The sequence below is a fragment of the Wolffia australiana genome, chromosome 14 (genome assembly GCF_029677425.1).
Source record: "Wolffia australiana isolate 7733 chromosome 14, ASM2967742v1".
NCBI lineage: Eukaryota > Viridiplantae > Streptophyta > Magnoliopsida > Alismatales > Araceae > Wolffia > Wolffia australiana.
Window position 1 is genome coordinate 15713523 of NC_135848.1, and position 19190 is coordinate 15732712.

General features: G+C 47.8%; 4 protein-coding genes across 5 annotated transcripts; 3 read left to right on the forward strand and 1 right to left on the reverse strand.

Moving 5' to 3' along the window:
• Positions 1 to 4818: 4818 nt before the first annotated feature.
• LOC144711723 (Pentatricopeptide repeat (PPR) superfamily protein) lies at positions 4819 to 7037 on the forward strand. The gene has a single exon (XM_078585741.1). The coding sequence runs from the start codon at positions 5169 to 5171 to the stop codon at positions 6807 to 6809; it is 1641 nt and encodes a 546-aa protein (XP_078441867.1). The 5' UTR covers positions 4819 to 5168; the 3' UTR covers positions 6810 to 7037.
• A 98-nt stretch (positions 7038 to 7135) lies between these two features.
• LOC144711720 (uncharacterized) lies at positions 7136 to 11787 on the forward strand. Of its 2 annotated transcripts, none has more exons than XM_078585736.1 (12): positions 7136 to 7338; positions 7664 to 7843; positions 7947 to 8067; positions 8155 to 8206; positions 8432 to 8484; positions 8565 to 8617; positions 8732 to 8884; positions 9001 to 9242; positions 9338 to 10260; positions 10359 to 11123; positions 11185 to 11485; positions 11571 to 11787. In XM_078585736.1, the coding sequence occupies exons 1-12, from the start codon at positions 7280 to 7282 to the stop codon at positions 11627 to 11629; spliced, it is 2961 nt and encodes a 986-aa protein (XP_078441862.1). In that variant the 5' UTR covers positions 7136 to 7279; the 3' UTR covers positions 11630 to 11787. The 2 variants fall into 2 exon arrangements, with proteins under 2 accessions (XP_078441862.1, XP_078441864.1); XM_078585738.1 differs by having other exon boundaries at positions 8155 to 8194.
• Positions 11693 to 13449, reverse strand: RIC7 (ROP-interactive CRIB motif-containing protein 7). The gene has a single exon (XM_078585742.1). The coding sequence runs from the start codon at positions 13259 to 13261 to the stop codon at positions 11807 to 11809; it is 1455 nt and encodes a 484-aa protein (XP_078441868.1). The 5' UTR covers positions 13262 to 13449; the 3' UTR covers positions 11693 to 11806.
• Positions 13450 to 14155: 706 nt separating this feature from the next.
• Positions 14156 to 16400, forward strand: NOP10 (nucleolar RNA-binding Nop10p family protein). The gene is made up of 4 exons (XM_078585743.1): positions 14156 to 14245; positions 14398 to 14489; positions 15168 to 15210; positions 16085 to 16400. Exons 2-4 carry the CDS (start codon positions 14436 to 14438, stop codon positions 16180 to 16182), a joined length of 195 nt encoding a protein of 64 aa, XP_078441869.1. The 5' UTR covers positions 14156 to 14245; positions 14398 to 14435; the 3' UTR covers positions 16183 to 16400.
• The last annotated feature ends 2790 nt before the right edge of the window (positions 16401 to 19190 follow it).

Consider the following 19190-nt stretch of genomic DNA (forward strand, 5'->3'; position numbering starts at 1 on the left):
CCTTTCATTCAATTTACCTCTCTATGAGGCAGTGAGCTGAAATATGTTTTCTAAAAATGTTGAGAGCTCATCTATAGATTCAACCACACTGATGGATAGAGGACATAAAGACAAAGGTACCCTAAAAATTTCAGCTCAATCGAAGTTCTAGATCATCAAATGTCAAGCTTGGAAGTTGGAAATTTTATAGTTATCGATTCAATCTAAAGATTTCTCTACCCTCCTATTCATCAACGTCATCTCGTAATTTTATCATCATCCTCTAGAAGTATCCACTTCTTGGAGCAAGTTATTCTTGGATCTCCACTTCTTCTTCTCCAACTCTTCTTGAAATCTGTGTAGACCTTCTCATCATGAAGACTCTCTTCTGAATGAGTGGAGAAAGCTCATAAGGAAGAAAAGGGCGCTACTCAGCTCTACCTAGCCTAGGTACCTGAAATGGTTGCCCCTCCACTATTTATATTTTACATAAGATTTTTTAAAAAAAACCATTAAGTAGAATATATTCACCAATGACTCTATATTTTTTTTTGTGTGAACCTCTAGGCCCATATATCATGCTAGTAAATAACTTTGTGTCCTAATTACAATTATTGGTCATCGTTAGTAATTCATTATCAACATATATATTAATTAACTAGGAATCGATTTAACCCAATTGATAGGTTAATTTTTTAGCTCGCGGGGTGCCAAGCTACACCTCGTGTTGTAGAAGATACATAGTAGTGTTCAAACTCTCTCATGGAACCTTTGCCGTCATCAATTACTCTATATGTATAATCTTTCATCAGCCTGAGACTCGTGACCAACTTAGGGTATGGTAGATCGTCAAACTATAATCCGTCATTCAATTAGTACCAATGTGTAACGGGGGTCACTGGAGAACATCGTCTCCAATATCCTCACTGCCCTGGTCAGGGATTTAGCTACATCATCTTCCTTAAGTCAATCTCCTCTTATACTAATGGTGGTTGATCCCGTCTTGACCACTCAATCATTAATGTGTGCTTCTTACTATATCCAACCTATGACTCGTTTGAATTCCATGGTTAGAGACTAGTAAGTCATAGTCAAAACATAGTCAAAACATAGTCAAAACATAGTCAAAACATAGTTTTCCATCCACGAGATATCTTTGGTGTCTCGAGTCACTTATAAAATTGTGACTTGAATCAGCCTGATTGACGTTTAGGTATAAGACTATTCAAGGATTCATACAGATCAATTCATTGAACTCTTTCTCCAAACATAAACAACCATCTGTCCTCAGCGTCTCCGCACTAATAGCAATACGATAAACCATACTTATCATATAAGTAGGATCATATACTGCTATTATATTTGGATTATTGGATGTCCATCTTGACTATCCATTGAATACGGATATGTAGAATGCATGTTTAAAGACTAATGATCATTGTAATATGATCTCATCATAATTCACTTGGTCATAACACGTGTTCATGGGATTCACTATTAATGTCAAACATAAATAATAAAAAACTTAAGTAAAACATTGTGGTGTGATTGGCTTGATGGCCACATGATATCCATCATGCCCTTCACACATAGAGTGAGTTCCTCATTTTGGGCAAGGCATGGGTACAATGAAATTGTTTTGAATGGAAAAAGTGGAGAGTAAAAATACCATTGATTTAAATGAAAAAAATGGAGAGTAAAAATACCATTGATTTAAATGAAAAAAATGGAGAGTAAAAATACCATTGATTTAAATGAAAAAAATGGAGAGTAAAAATACCATTGATTGAATGGAAAAAATGGAGAGTAAAAATACCATTGCCTCATCTAAGGCTACACATTTATGCCACTTCTCTATTTGATTTAAATTCTAAGATTTATTAAAATTCATATAATATGATGATGAACGTTATTTCAATATAAATCATAGTTTCCTTACAACAGAAAAATGAGTATGTTTTTTATGATGTAAGACGTACAAAATATGCTTAAATAAACATACTAAATTATGATAATGATGGTTCTTCATAGAGTAAAGATATATTTGAACTAATTAGTCAAAAATAAATAAGTACCAATTTATCATTGCTACAAGCCTAACAAAAATATATGAAAGCTGATACCTAGTAAAACTTAAACGAGTCAGAATCTCACATTTCGCATCTTGCTTCTAAGATAATACGTATGAATAGTTTTTATAAGCTTTATTTTCAAACTTAACCACAAATACAGATCAAATTCCAATGACCCATTGAATAATTGTGATGCGAATCAAACTAATTTAAACTCTTATATAAAAATATTCAGGGGCTCATATAGATCAATTTAATAAACCATATCTCTAGATAGCACCCAGTGTTCCTCAATATCTCCAGAAAAATGTTATAATATCGGCCATCATTGTCATCATCAACATCATATGAGTGACAATATTTAATATTATTCTATCATGACAGTTTGACTTCCTTCTCAAATATCCTATACATATAAGTTCATAGATAAGCAAAAAATGCAGAAAAATATTGTTATAATACAATATTTAATGCACACATCCGCATTCTTTGTTATTAACTTTGCATGTGAATTATAGTGAACATTAGTTCACTTAATCAATTCAAACAGTATGAATAAATGTGATTGGATTGCGCAGCATATTATTCGACCACCTAGTCAATGGATCCAAAAATCACATATCTAATTCATATATTATTTAACACAAAACAATCAATAAATGTGTGTCTAGATCCATAGTTGTGATTGAATTTTTTAAAAAAATCATAAAAAATTATTTCCAAAATTTTACCAAATTAATGGCATTCCAAACTACATAGGGTGATAAGTTTCAAGTCGCTGGCTACCTCAAACTTCCTGGCATCATTTATCAAATTTTGTATTATCACGACTTTTGAACAAAAAGGGAGAACTGAATGTAAACACCAACATCAAGGGACCTCATGATAGGATAAAATTTTGGTGTGATCAAACTAAACACATGTTATCAGTATGTACTTCTTTGAGAAACCAAAAAAATCGGTCTGATTTGGATCCCAGCCTGTATATCAAATTGATATTGAACTATACTATTAAATATCAAAAGTATATCTCTTGCTCTCGTGATCTGCCTTTATTTCTTTGTATACTTATGTTTCATATATCCCTCCCTCTTTCTCTCCTTCTCTCTATTTTGTTTCTAATCTCTGTCTCTCTCTTTTTCCCCATATCTCTCTCTTGCTCTTTTGATCTTTCCCTACTTCTCTTGATCATTCTCATACTCTCATGATCTATCTCTTTCAATTCTATTATATTTATCTCTTTTTAATTATAGATTAATCTATTTCTCTCCCAATCTGTCTCATATTCTTTTATTATCTCCCTCTTAATCCAGCGAGTTAAACCCCCCCCTCACTCTTTAGTTTATGCCTTCCCTTTCACTCTATTTAATTTCTCTCTTTCTCCCCTTTTCTCTTTATCACTCAGTCACGTTCTCTCTCTCTCTCTCTCTCTCTCTCTCTTTCTCTCTCGATACATCTCTCTAGCCTCTGCCTTTTTGTAGTAACTCGTATCTCTATCGTGATCATTCTGTTCATATTCTTAATTATCTCTATTTCTTTTGATAGTTCTATCTTTTTCTTTTTTTCTCCCCTTCTGTATATATAGTATGCCTGATTTATTTTTTATCGTGTCGGTGATTCTCACTGAGCTCTCTCTTATCTGTTTACGATCTTATAATTTCCATTTTTCTGTATAATTCAAATTTTCTATTACATCATAGTTTTTGCATAAACATCAAATCTAATGATTCCATGACCAGGTTTACCTTTCAACCTTATTGTTTTGGATATGCCATTTACTTTGATTACAACTTTCAATTATTAACTTTGATTATTTCCGTGACCCATATATGAAAAAATTATAGATTTGAGAGAACCAACACCATTTTCGACTAAATGGAAACCGAACAAAAATTTAGGTATAGGGTCATGTGGTGATCAAATATAGTCTGTAATTAGGGATGGGCTGACCAAGTGCATTGGGCGGTTGTGTGGTCATTGCACAATGCAGTTCAATTTTTTTATCAGCCAATCATTTTGGAGCGAGGAGCGGTTAGACCGGGCCGAACTGGGACAGTAGGTTCTACATTTAGGTCCCAGGGTCAAACAGGACCGGAAGTAAATTATTAAATATTTATGTATTATTTTTTGTAAAATTCTAAAAGTATTAGTTCAGCATAGCCGAGGTGTATTTGGCCCACTTAATAAAGAGGAGTTCTTTTTTGACATCAGCTACAAGAACCCATCAAAACCTCTTCCTCAATTGAACTTTTCTTCCTTCTCTATTTACTCTGATAATTCTCCATGAAGAAATGGAGGTGCGAAGGACGAAAGATCTAGAGTGGGAGACTGAGAGACCGGGAAAGAAAGAAGGAAGGCAAAGGGACATTCCATCAATGATTCTAAAGCTTGTTATGTTGACATTCAATATAACCATCAACATAAATTTTCTACATTGACTTTGACATTGATTAGTCAGCCTGACCAGACCTGAACCAGATCAGACCAAACAGGGACCAAAAAATAAGGGACTGGAAGCAGGCCAAACTTTAGGTAAGGTTTAAATCTTTGCTAAAAACCCAGACTGGACGGGGACCATCAAACCCTACAGGCTGCTAAGCACTTGCTGGCCTGCCACCTGGGGCCTGGAGTGGAGAAAATGCACAGTTTTCATAGGTTATACTTAAGTAAATGACTCATGGAGTGATTACTTAAGAGGCTTCAATTATATGTATGTATAGATCACTGATTCAAATCTCGATAAGACATACTTTAGGCTGAATTTAGGCAGTCAGCGACTTCAGTTTTGTGGCAGGGCGGTTTTGATCGGAAGACGGTTCGGATTTCCGCCCCAGCTCACCGCTCACGGGGTTCGGGGCGGTCGGAAATTCGGCCAGTTGGGGCGAATGCCCGCGTCTCAGAGTCGCGCGAGCATCCCTAGCTGTACTGTTGTAACACGGTCTCAGAGTCGCGAGGGCTGAGCAGCCGGCGAAGAGGAAGAAGAGGAGGCGGCGGCGGAGAGCGGAGAAGACGATGCCAGCGGCGGCGGCCACCTCCGGCGCGCCGACAGCGGAGGTCGATCCCCTCAAGTCACCCCTCGGCGAGGAGGCCCTTCGGGGGAGCAGCTGGCCCAGATGAATGGCGCGAGGACGGCACCCATGGCCCCCCCCTCCGTCTCCTCTCCCCCTCCGCCATTCTCCGGTCTCCTCCGACGAGAGAATCTCTCTCTTCCACCCTTGCCTGCGCCCCCTCCTCTTCTGCCGGACCCTCCGGCAGCTCACCCAGGCCCAGGCTCGGCTCGTCGTCTGCGGGCTCTTCTTCGGCGACACCTTCGCCGCCAGCCGCGTCCTCAAGGCCGCCGCCGACCTCGGCTGCCTCGAGCACGCGGCCCTCGTCTTCCGCCACCTCCGGCCCGCCGCCGACGCCTTCTGCGCCAACACTCTCCTCAAGGCCGAGTCCCTGTCCGGCGCCCCCGCGCGCGCCGTGGCCTTCTTCTTCGAGCTGGCCCGGGAGGGCTTTGCCCACAACAGCTTCGCCTTCCCCCCGCTCCTCAACGCCTGCGCCCGGAGCCGCTCCCTCGGCGACGGCGGCAAGTGCCACGGCCAGGCCGTGAAGAACGGCGTCGACGGCGTCGTCCACGTGGAGAACGCCCTGGTCAACATGTACGCGAGCTGCGGCGCGCCGGGGCTCGCCCGGTCCCTGTTCGACGAAATGCCGACGAGGGACGCTTGCTCGTGGAACTCCATGATCGACGGGTACGTCAAGTGCGGGGATCTGCCGAGCGCGAGTCGGCTGTTCGATGAAATGCCCGACCGGACGGTCATCTCGTGGAACGTGATGATCAGCGGGTTCGTGAAGGGCAGGACGCCGGAGCGAGGGCTGGAGCTGTTCAGGGAGATGGTTCGGTCGGGGGTGAAGGGCACGGCGACGACCTTGGTGAGCGCGGCCACGGCGTGCGCCCGGCTGGGCAGGCTGAACCAGGGCCGGTCGGTGCACGGCTTCTGGCTCAAGAACTTCGTGCAGCGGCTGAGCAACGTGATCCTGGAGACCGCGCTGGTGGACATGTACAGCAAGTGCCTGCGGCTGGAGACGGCGAGGTCGGTGTTCGACCGGATCCAGGGCAAGAACGTGGTGTCCTGGAACGCCATGATCCTGGGGTACTGCATCCACGGCTGCCCGGAAGAGGGGCTGGCGCTGTTCGGAGACATGGCGGCGCCGCCGGACGAGGTGACCTTCGTGGGCGTGCTCTGCGCGTGCTCGCGCGCGGGCCGGCTGGCGGAGGGGAAGCTCTACTTCGAGGAGATGGGGAGCAGGTACGGGGTGGCCCGGTCGTTTGCGCACTACTGGTGCATGGCCAACCTCTACGCCGGCGCGGGGCTGGCCGGAGAGGCGGAGGGTCTGCTGAGGTCCATGCCGGAGGAGAGACAGTGTCTGGTGTGGGCGAGCATGTTCTGGCTGTGCCGGTTCCGCAACGACGTCGGCCCGGGCGAGCAGATCGCGAGGAGGTTGATCGAGCTTCAGCCCTTCAACTGCGCCTTCTACGCGCTGCTGTGGAACGTGTACGTGGCCGCGGGGCGGTGGGAGGACGCCGGGAAGGTGACGGAAGCGATGAGGGCGAGGGGGCTGGCCGCCGTCCATAGCCGCTGCCTCGTCGACCTCACCGAGCTCGTCCACAACTTCAAAGTGACGGGCTTGGAAGGGGTCTGCGCCATGATGGAGGACTTGGCCGCTGGCTTCGGCTTCCAGAGAGAAGATGCTCCAGAGCTCCGGGTTTCATGATGGATTCTTAAATCTTAACCAGCTGCGGAGAGCGGCGGCGCGCCGCCGGTCGCGGCGGAGCAGCGGGCGGCGGGTCGGCCGTTGAGTTTTAGGAGAAGAGAGTGGGGGGCTTTGTCCTTCTCCCTCTCTGCCCGAGGAAGCCGCCTCCCTACCGGAGTACTGTGTCGTCTTCTTCCTTGTGGCAGAATAATCATGTATGCATCTCTGTTCATCAATCAATTCGAGCGAGCGCCAAGTCGTCGCAGTACTCCCAAAAATTCCACGGCGTGTCGATCTTTTTTCTTTGTGAGAGCTTGTCCGAGTGCCTGACGTCAGCACCAGTTCGTGAACCCGGGCAAGCAATAAATCAATCCTCCGTGCCGTTGGGAGAGGACTGTCTTTCCTGTTCTGCGTTCGCCCGTTGGGAAAGAAGAAGAAGAAGCTCTGCGACGCGCAATCTCCGCGGCGGCGTTGGCGGCGGCGCCGGGGGGATGAAGGCGGAGACGCGGCTCGACGCGGCGGTGTTCCTGCTCACCCCCACCAGAACGAGGTGAAGTTTTTTTCCTTAGCTTCTCGGAGGTCGGACCGGGCAATGCAGAGGATAGTTCATTCGCGCTGGGCGATGGGGTTTTCTCGCGCTTTAGGTCTATCTATCCGGGCAGCTTTTCTCTTGCTCTCATCTCTCTCGGCATTGCAGTATTCCAACGCGTCTTGTTCGATTTCTCCTGTGCGCTTGTTTCGTGCCATTTCTCAAGCGTTTCCTCGATCAACGGTTCAGCATCCTTCTCTGCGGGATTGAATATCGATGGACGAATCAATCAATCTGCGGTTGCACGGATTAACCAGCGTGCGCGGTGATGATCTCTGTTGGTCAGGTGCGAGCTGGTAATAAGAGCGAATGGCGCGGCGGAGAAGATCGCGTCGGGGCTTCTGAACCCATTTCTCGCGCACTTGAAGACGGCGAGGGAGCAGATGGCCAAAGGAGGTTACTCCATCACGCTCGAGCCGCATCCCGACGACGACGCTCCCTGGTTCACCAAAGCCACGCTCGAGAGGTACGGGTCGGCGGCGAGCTCCGTCGACTTCGTTGTTGAAACCTAGACACGAAGCCGTGCTATTTTCTTTGAAATTTCAACGGCGGGAGCTTCCTCTATGCAGATTCGTTCGTTTTGTGAGCACGCCCGAGGTTCTGGAACGCGTGGATACGATAGAATCTGAGATACTGCAATTCGATGAGGCTATTCGTATTCAAAGCCACGAGAATTTCTGCTTGAACACTGTAAGAGGGAGGGAAACAGTTTGTTAACATCGATTTGCTGTACGCTGTTTTACTTCTCTGTATTTATTTTTTTTGCATTTGTGGTAGGTTGAAGAAGAGCATTCGGGGTTCGGTGATCATGCTGCTGGTACAACACGAAGTTATTCTTTGACCCTTTATCTTACGATCTTTTTTATGGGAATTTTTTGTTTGCCTCGTCTTCCCTTGGGCAATTATTAATGTCCCAGTCGCGGCATTTCTTATCTTCTCTGAAAGTAATCCAAGCACTGAACTTTTCGAAAGAATCTTGCGTATATTTTAATGGATGAACTCTCTTTTGGCTTGATGCCAGTTTTTTTTTCCGTCTTCTTGTCTATCTCAACAGGTTCAAGGAAGTCGTTATGCTCTGATGCTGCAAGCGCCATTGTGCTATACCAGGTAGGAAATAATCTTCTGTATTTTGAGAGACGGTAATCTCCATGAGAGGTTGGTGACGTTTATTAATTTGTTCATCTCAGCCGGGGCTTCTCCCTGAACCAGGCGGATGTAAAGCTCGCCATGAAGATTCAAAGTATGTTTGGTTTGAACATTTAAATTACGACAATAAGATCTTCTGCTGTGTCATTGCAAGATTCCCAGCTTGAAAGAAGTTTTTTACCGACAAAAACATGAATTTCTTCTCCAGGGAGCACTTCTTGAGGGTGTTGGAGTCTCGGAAGATGGTTTTGCAGAACGAACAGGGCATGGCTTTCGCCCGAGCCGCGGCAGCCGGCTTCCATGCCGGGAACATGGCCGATCTTATATCATTTGCAGATTGCTTTGGGGCTAAACGCATGTTGTAAGTCTGGTATTATCTATCAATCTCAGATAATTTCATCGTCGTTTGTAGGTATCACCGCATTTGGTTTCTGAATTTAAACCCCCTTTGTTTCTGTGTTATTATTTTTCTTACAGGAAAGCTTGCCTCAGATTTGAGGAACTATGGAGGAGCAAGGATGAAACAACTCGACATGTCGATGTTGATGTTAACATCCATCCACCAGACGCAATGTCCATGAAATCTGAACTTCCTTCTTGCATGAGCTCTATCGACGTCCATCTTTCTCCTGACACGGCAAAACGCAGAGACTTCACAGAACAGTGGGCAACATCCCATCCAAATTTGACGGCTGGGGACAATCATGAAAACTCTCCAGGTACTAACAACTCGCATGTTTTCCTTATTAGCAAATTCTTTTTCCATTACTTACGAGGGCGATATTCATCTAATCACTTAACCATTGACCGTCAGAGGGGAGGAGCCGGAACCCTGGCTGGAACTCTCAAGTGCCACTGTATGCTCATCCCTATTATGTTCTTCCCCACTGCCCGGTTCATCCTTCATCAAACGCGGCGCCGTTCCCTTTCCAACCCTACGGCGTGCCGTGCTATCAGAACCACTTCAGCTACGGTCCCAACTTCCCCCCGACCCAATCGGATCAAGGTTTCAAGGTTGATCGAAGAAGGGATCTCGGAGAAGGCCAGAGACATGGGTCCTTTGATTTGGGAGGAGAGCAGACGACTGCCTGTGCACAGAGCAGGGAAGTTGAAGGGTGTAGAAAAACCTCTGAGAACCAGGGTCCTTGCCGCCGATCATCGTTCTCTGAATTCCAGCGTGAAGATCCTGTTCCTGAAGAAAGAACTCCGATTTCTAAGAAACCGGAGCAGGAAACCGAGCTTGACCCTGGGAACTGGCATCTTCCTCCGAGCTTATTGCCCAGAATTGGAGGAGAGTTCAGCGGAGAAGATCCCGTCCTTGTTCGCGATAGGGGCCGAGCGTTTTTCCCCGAGGAAATCACAACCTTTGATGGGATCAAGAAGCAGCAGCCGAGCCATGATCAAGACGACGCAAGCTTGATGATGATGATGAACGCGGCGAGAGGGACGGAGGGGGAATCCGACGGTCTTGATCCGTCTAGGGAATTCAGCAAAATCCTGATGAGATCGTTCGCTAACAGATGCAACGTCCTGGAGGAAAAAAGCGCAGAGCTGGTCAAGGAAGGAACTGAGAAGGAGGCGGAGGAGAAGGAGAATAAGAAGAAGATGAAGACGGCGGGCTCCTTGCTGCGAAAGAAGAGCAGCCCGGTAAAGCTCAGCCCGTCGGCTGAAGCTCAAGCGCGCGCCAACAAGCTTCGGGCGTTCAAAGCTGACCTTCAGAGAGCCAAGAAGGAGAAGGTACTGTACACCAACGCCTCGAACAATCTTCAACTATCTTCTTATCCTTCTCTGTCTACCTTGTTGAGGAAACTCACCTTCGGTCTTGGGATCGTCAGGAGGAGGAAGAGCAGAAACGATTGGAAGCGTTGAAGAAGCAAAGGCAGCAGAGAATCGCGACGAAGTCCTCCTCCGCCGCGCGTTCTCCCGTGACGCCAGACCAGAAGAAGCCGTCATCGTTTACTTGGTCGAGAGCAGCAGCCTCGGGTTCTACCCGTTCTCGTCCTACTGCTTCTATCAAGTCGAAGCTTGGGGGATCCAGCTCTTCTCTGGGAACGCCGCCGGGCAGAGCCGAGGCGCTGAAGCGGACGGCGGCGCCAGGGGGAGCTCGGTCGACGCAGCGCACGTCCTTGCCGGAGGCGGCGAGGCGGAAGGAGGAAGCTGGCGGCGCCGCGTCTCTGACCAAGAGAGCTTCTCAGGCTCTGAGGAGATTGACAGAGGCCCGTAGCGGCGGCGGCAGTCAAACCCAGCGCTCTTCTGCTCCTCCCGAGCGCGGCGGCAGCGGCGGGCTCGCTGCTTCCCCGGCGGCGAGGTCAGCGAGCAGACCGAAGAAGACGGCGTCGCCGGCGGCCGCCGCGGATCGGCGGCGGCGGCCCTGGGGGGCTCCCGGAGCTGAGAAGAAGCCCGCCCCCAGCCAGGCAGGCAGCAGGTTTTCTCGTATCTTGGGGGCCAAGACGAAGACATTAACACAGGAGAAGGCGAGGAATGAGGAGAAGGCGTTGGCGGAGATGGGGAACAGATTCCCGCAAGCGGAGGCGGCGCCGCCGCCGTTAACCGACGACTGTCAACCTTCCTCCGCCGCCATCGTGGCCGTCGAAGAGGAGGTACTAGTCTTTTGTGTGATGTATAGAGTCGACAGAGAGTGCTGAACTCGTCGAATGGCAGAGGAAGATTGGAGCTCCAGCGAAGGAGCCTCTGGCGAAGAGCGTGCGATTCTCTCTGGCGGATCAACAGCAGCGGCAGCGGGGCCACCACCGCCGGGCAGCGTCGCTGGGGGAGACCAGCGCGGTGCAGAACCCGACGCCGGGCGAGGCGCGCAGACTGCCGGTCGCTGCGACCGGCGGACACAAGGACGTCGTACGAGGCTCGAGAGAAACCCTGAAAGGGCTCAGAAACCTGTTCAAGCTCGGAAAGAAGACAGCCGGGGACTCTTCCTTGCACCCCACCTCTCCGCAGGAGCCCAATGGTCCATCTCTCTCTCTTTCTCTCTTTCTTTCTTTTTCGTTCACGTACTTCGCATGCTGACTTCCGTCCGTTACGTTGCATGGCAGCCTTTCGACGCTTCTCCATCCTTTCCTCGTTCCGGAGCAAGAAATCGTCTGCCGCGTGAAGAGAGAAAGAGAGCGCGAGAGAATCGACTTGATTAATTAAAACCGTGAATGTGGTTGTGTACATACAGAACAGGGTGACGATTGTCAGCACGCGGGACCGTGAATGTTGGAATTCTATTTGTCGTGCAAAAAACCTTGCGCAGTCGCTGTTTTTTTTTTCTTCTCTCTTTTTTTCCTTAGATGAAAGCGGCAAATGGAGGGATTACAGGCTGCAGCAGAAGCTCGAAGAGGAAAATACTAGTGATGATGATGAGGGTGATGAAGAAGGAGAATGAAGGTGGGCCCCCGCTTCGGGCGCCGCCGGTTGGCAGGGGTGGCAGCGTGGGATGCGGAAGCTCCGCGGCGGGGCAGGCCGCCAGAGAGGCGGCCAGCACCGCCACCGGCCCGCGGCGGCGCCGCCCGGTCTCCGCCAGCTCGCCGTCGAGGCAGAGCGCTGGGTTTCCCGCGAGCTTCAGCTTCCTGCCGATGGTGGCCACGAAGTGCGCGGAGAAGGGGACGCGGCCGCTGAGCCTGTTGTTCTCGAGGTTGATCTCCCTCGCGGTGGCCTCTACGCGGCGGAGCTCCTCCGGCAGGGCGCCCTCCAAGCCGTTGTTGTCCAGCGCGAGGAAGCTCAGGTTCCCCAGGAAGACGCCCATGGCCGGAGGAATCCTCCCCACCAGCCCCGCGCCGGAGATGCGCAGCCCGAGCAGGCCCGTCAAGCCCTGCCATATCCCCGCCGGTATCTCCTCCCCCAGCGGGTTCCCGCTCAGATGGAGCTCCCTGAGCTCCGTCATGCCCGCCACCTCCGCCGGCACCCCGCCGGTCAGCGCGTTGTCGCTCAGGTCCAGCAGCTGCAGCCGCCGGAGCCCCGCGAGCTCGCCCGGGACCGCGCCGGAGATGCGGTTCTTGCTGAGGTCCATCTTCAACAGCCCGTCGAGCCGCCCGAGCCCCTCCGGCAGTGGGCCCTCGAGCCGGTTACCGCTGAGATCGAGGACCTTAAGGCCTCCGCACCGGCCGAGGGCCCCCGGTACTTCTCCGCCGAGGCGGCTCCTCGACAGCGTAAGCTCGCGCAGCTCCGTCAACTGGCCGAGCTCGGCGGGGACGGCGCCGGCGACGGCGCTGCCGGAGACGACGAGCCGGGCGAGTCGGGCGAAGCCGCCGAGCCGCGGGCTGAGCCGCCCGCCGAGCGCGGGGTTCTCGACGAAGACGAGCTCCTCGAGCGAGGCGGACGGGAGCTGGGCCCAGAAGGCGTCGGTCAGCGCGGCGGAGGGGGTGGCGTTGGCGCGGGTGAAGCAGCGGTAGAAGAAGAGCTTCCGGAGGAAGGGGAAGGAGGCGGCGGAGAGGTGCGGCGACAGGGCGGGGCTATCACCGCAGCTGGGGTTGGGGGAGTAGTCGGAGACGTAGCCCAAGTTGAGCTCGACGACGTGGACGACGTCGACGTCGCCGGGGAAGAGGTCGCAGACGACGCCGTGGGGGCCGGACAGGCAGAGGTCCTCCGGGAACAGAGACCGCCACTCGACCCCCGGGTTGACCGCCTCCAGAACGCGGTACGCCGCCTCCTGTTCCGCCGCCGGCAGGCCCACGTCCGCCATGGCCGCTGCCGCCGCCGCGAGCAGCAGCGCGCTGCACAACAGAGCCGCGGCGGAGAACATCTCGCGTTTGCCTCGTCGCCCCGCCCGCGCTAGATTATAAAAGAAAAGCTGTTGTTCATAGGCTACGTACCCCGTCTAATTGTTGCCCAAGGAAAATGAGTTTACTGCCTACGTCCTAGGACAGGGCTCCGGTACGGCGGCGCGCCTCTCGCGCTGCATGGCCGTTTCCGGCCGACTCTATCTTGCCACGTGTCCGGCGGAGGGACGCCCTCGACACGCTCGATCCTCGCATCCCCACCGTCCGATGACGATACTAGTTCGCGGCTAGAGAGTTTAGAGAGCGAGAGCTATGTAGGACGGCGCTCTTTCCCCAGACTTGGGCCCGCGTCTCGGCGTGGCGTGTTAGACGGACGGCCCAGATCACGATGAGCTGCGGTAGCCGCCGAGACAGCGCGAACAGCGGCCGGATCGCGCGCGACGGCGACATCTGACCGTGCATGGGACGAGCCCACCTGGGACAGCGGCCGTCCGATCACCAAATCAACGGCTCCCTCGTAGAATCATTCGCTACTCATTGAATACTATATTCTCTTACGTGTTTTTCAACCTAAGTCGAGTGGTGCCCCAGTGATAAATGGGAAGGAATCTCGTGACTTTCCCGGTTAAATACCCGGATTTATTCGAATTCTATCCCTTGAATTTTAAGCGTAGTAAATGCTGCGTTTTAATGTTATAAATCGATTTAGTTCCATAATGACGGCAGACTGGCCAAAGGCAGCTTCGGGCAGAACTCCAAACTTAATACACGACAGCACGAGTTCGCCCAAAAGATATTTAATTTTTTTTATTTACTTATTATGTAGGAACATTTTTTATTTCCTCGTCACGTCGCCAGCTGGCATTCTCTGATTAGCTATTTGAATGCGGGGCATAAATGTAAATCATTACCCCTCCGTTTCGTACTTGTACTGTTTTGATGAGCAATCTGCCGAGGGTTTATCGGCTAGGGTTTTGGCAAGGGCATCGGAGTTGCGGTGCGCAGTGGTAAACGATCATCTTTCCGCTCTTGTTCCTTTTGATTGATCTCATATGTTTAGTCCATACGAGCGATCGTGCTTGCCGATGTTCGTGGGGACTTCCTCGCTACTTTTTTCTTAATTTTCTGGCTTATTTATTGTCCTCGTGCTGATCAACAGAGGCGGCTGATTCCGAGGCGGTTGCCGTCGTTTACACCATGTATCTTCAATTTTACATCAACGAAAACGGGGACAAGGTCTACACGACGAAGGTTTGGTCCCTCGGACTTCGTTTGATTCCTTTGGGCGGTATATTTCGTTTACTTGGTGCTTTTATCCCCCACCGTGCGGTCTTCTTTTGATTCTGCCAAAGCTGGATCGTCTCTTCGGTTTCGGTTTCAATCTCTCGACAATCTTCTGGTCCTCGGCGTAACTCTTTGTCCGTCAACTCGGCAAGCAGTATTTTTTACTGCTGTAAAATTTGAGGGGTGGATAGCTGGCTTCTAGGTTTCTCAAAGGCCCTTGAGTTTTACTCCGATGAACCATTAAATCAAGGCGGGGCTATTTATTTTCCCGTCCCATTATCTTAAATTTGCGACTTCTGCTATCGTTGCAGTTTGTCTTTTCTTCCATTCTGTTATCTATATTAAATTCTTTCATTCAATAAAAATTAATTCTTAGCTACAAAAAATTGAGTCATATTTTCTCTACCTAAATTTTCACTTCCAAAATTTTCCCCATCGGTACCGAATGTACCCCTCTGCCAATTGTTTATTGAGTCATGTTTTCTTTTGTCTTAATAAAGAAATTTAATCGTGAGAATTTCCGATATTGTTCTCCAACTAACGTGCAACATCTTTTTCGTTTCGATGTAATTCTTAGTTACAAAACTTTGAGAATCGGTTCTTAGTTAACATGTTTTTCTAATCTGTCTCTCCATGGTTTTACAGAAAGAATCCCCCCTTGGCCTCGTGACACACTCAGCTCATCCAGGTAACGAAACTATCGTAATATGATGCTTTCTAAATTGAGTTATCGGTTGGGTAATTATCCTTTTTATGATCTTGAGAGAGTCATCTATTTTTGTTGAATCCTGCATTTATTCTACTTTATACTTCCAAATATTTGGGGTGCCAACAACATTGTTTTGAATATATAATAACTAATTAGACGTACTTTGGGTTTTCGTTGAACTGCTGCTTTTTTCTTTATTCTATTGGATTTTGTCGTTCCTCTACTGCTTACAAATTGCATTTTACCAATCCTGGGCTTCCAGTAATCGCCTATTTTACTCTCCAGTCTCCATTTCAAATTCATGTTGGTGCGTATAAAGATAAGTCTCTGATATGATTCCATACTACATAGGGTTAGTTTGGTCATTTTAGAGCAGAAAGGGCATTTTGGTCGTTTGGTCATAATGTATATCCTTCAAATAGGGCAGCCGTCCCTGTAGGAAGGCAGTTAAGACGATTGAAGTTCAAGTTCCTTGTCTCTTCCCCTATCAATGCATTGTGTCCGGTCTCTCCCTTAACAATCTTCGTCCCTCGCGATTGTCTCCACTTCCCTGGTCGATCCCTACCCTTCTTTTCGATTTCTCCTCACATCATTGCAATTCTACTCTCCAACCTCAGGAGCATCCACCCTTTCATGTATCCACCTTTCCCAATACAAACTACTTCCAGGTTCCTTTCAGTATCTCAATACAAATTTGGTTATTGGTGAATTTAGATTTTTTTACTGTAGGTCCTGCGGAGGAACTACCCATTCATCCTGCACTACAAATGCGTTCACCTGTTTATTCCAAATATTTATTTTCTAATTTTGCGTCGAATTTTGCGACTGAGTCTGGCTGGGTATTTCTACGCAGCTCGTTTCTCTCCAGATGACAAGTATTCTAGGCAAAGAGTTTTGCTGAAAAAACGCTTTGGGCTGCTTCCCACACAGAAGCCGCCGCCCAAGTACTGATAGAGATGTGGGTTTTCTTCTCCCTCTCCGTGGATTCGAATGTGGGAACGTGACGGGTCTTTAACCTTTACTTTCTCAACTTGGTGGTCTCTAGATTTATCTAAACCTTAATCAGACATGCTTTATTTTAAGTATAATTTAAAGCAATATGTATACCAAGAGACATGTTCAGAATTTCGGTTCTATCCATGAAAGGACAGAGACATGAATTTTCTTAACTCGTTCTCACTTCCTTCTATCGGAGATTTGACCCAAATGAGGAAAACACTCCAGCTATCCCATTTGTACAGCTTGTCTCATTATTGATTGGATTACAGGAACCATTGGGTTTCATTGATTGGAGGTGTCAGGTTCATATTTCTAGCCTGTGTTGGGATCAAGTATCTTGGGCAAGTGATCATATGTGGTGCATTCAGGTGTAGCGGTGTGCATGTAGGGAGCGTGCATAAATTTGCAGATTATTTTGAGTACCTAATACTAAAAAATCACATGAACCTGTGAAAGAATTAACTTGAGTAGATAACCAAAGGTTATGAAATTAATTAGGTCATCCCATCATGTCATCTTAAGTACTAACTCGCGACATGCTAATGGACTAAAAAAAGTGTAATGTCCTTGACCTACTTAATCGGTCATTATGTTCCTTGAGGTATTTGACTTTGTCAGGCGTAACAATTGAATCATGCCATCATTCATCCCTAGTCCATCCTAAGATTGATTATTGATAGGAAATAGCACTTCGTGCTTGAATTGATATTAAGTTTAGCGCTCTTTTGGTTATAGTTAATAGTCAACATTTATAAACCAGTAAGTCATCAACGTCAGCCTACGTCTCTTATGGTGATTCAAAATTTTAGTATTAAAATAATGGAATTTTAACCATGGTATGAATTACGTGAATGTTTTTATATATGATGATGAGTCGTGTACAAATAAAATTAATGATGTGCTGAATCTGTTATGTATGAATATAGGTCTGAGAATGTGATACATTACTGTATCGAATGGTAAATTATTTTGATAAGTGGGACTCACAGATTGGATCCTTGCTCCTAGCCCTGGTCGTATAGAACACCCCACGTCGTCTCCGTTCTTCTCTGCAACCACGACCCTTGAAGAGCCTCATTCCAAATGCAACTCCCGCTCCTCAAGAATAGCTTGCTCCATAAATTCCCAAAGCCTCCGTCCCTTTTCCCATCCTCCTTTTATTTATAACCCCCTTTTCTCTATTTCCTTCCTAAGCTATATTTCAAGAAACCGTGAGTCAGTTGACCAGCTCAGTTCCAGCTGGCCCATTAACTTTCAGCCCCTTCCTTCTTCTCCTTTCATATGTTCTTATAGGAACGATACATTTCCCCCTCGTCGACTACCACCTTGTCCACAAGGTGGATGTCTGGACATTGCTTGCGAATGACTGCTAACGGTTCCCACGAGGCATCTTCATCAGGAAGCCCTTCCAGCTTGATTAAAACATCCACTCTTCCATTTCTCTTTCTGGCACATATGACCTCTGCCCGATATAATGGCCACTCCACGGTATCAGTAAATGTCAGAGGAAGAAACTTGATGTGTCCTGCCTGGGCCCATGGCTTTCTGTTGGTTAGAAATGTGGAAAATCGGATGAAAAGGGCAGTCTTCTGGAAGCTCTAACTTGTAAGCGATGGGTCCAATTCTTTGCACAACTCTGAAGGGACCAAAGTATTTTGGAAATAATTTCTCATTTACTCTTTTAGCGAGACATTTCATTTTGTATGGTCGTATCCGTAGATAAACTTGATCGCCCACTTTCAATTCTAAGTTTCTCCTGTGACTATCAGCCTTACGCTTCATGCTGGATTGTGCTGCTTGTAAATTGTGTCGCGGTAATTTCAGGGTATCATCCCTTTCTTTCAACAGCGTGTCTACTGACTCGATCGGTGATGCTGGGGAAACATAATGTAACAATTTTGGGGGATCTCGCCCATAAACAGCCTTGAACGGGGTCATCTGGATAGCCGAATGAAATGCAGTATTGTAGGAAACTCAGCCCAGTGTAACCATTTAGACCATGACTTACGTTTTTTGGATGCGAAGCAGCCTAGATGCGCATCCAAAGCATCTGTTTTACCACTTCTGTTTGACCGTCTTTTTGCAGATGGTAAGTCGAGCTCATACATAGCGTGGTCCCTTGGAGGCGAAATAATTCCTTCCAAAGAGTGCTAGTAAAAATTTTGTCTTTGTCACACACAATGGATCTGCCACAATTTCTCTGACAAATAGATCTGCCACACCAACAGCTGTGAATGTATGTTTCAAGGGTAGGAAGTGACTAAATTTGCTCATTTTGTCAACAATAACCATAATGCAATCGAACCCCTGTGAAGAAGGCAGTCCTTTTATAAAGTACAGGGACATATCTTCCCAGATTTGCTCCAGGATGGGTAGAGGTTGTAACAACCCTACCTGTGATAGGGATGATATCTTGTTAACCTGACATGTGTGACATTGACTAACATATGTTTTGATGTGATCTTTCATGTGTGGCCAATACAAATCCTGAGCAATTTTCTTATATGTTCTTCGACAGCCTATATGTCCCCCTAACACTGAATCATGGTATGTTTGTAATACTTTGGGTAGAAATGAGGAATTCTTTGCTAGCACCAGTCTGCCCTTATACAATAGGGTACCATGATGAAGCTTGAATTTGGGATTTGATAGCGGGCTGGGGTTTAATTCTTGAATCACCTTCTGAAACTTCGGGTCTTGAGAGATCTCTTTTTGATTGATAGTTTGGTCTAACAGTTGTAGTCATGATATGTGCAAAGACTGGATTTCTGAGAGTATTGGGGCTCGAGATAAAGCATCTGCTACTATATTACTCTTACCAGGTTTGTATTCGATTTCAAAGTTGAAACTCAGTAGTTTGTAGCCCCATTTACTGTAAGGTTCTTGAATCTGCTTCTGGCATAACAAAAAATTGAGACTGTACTGGTCAGTTGGGATAATAAAAGGCATATGGCTCAAAT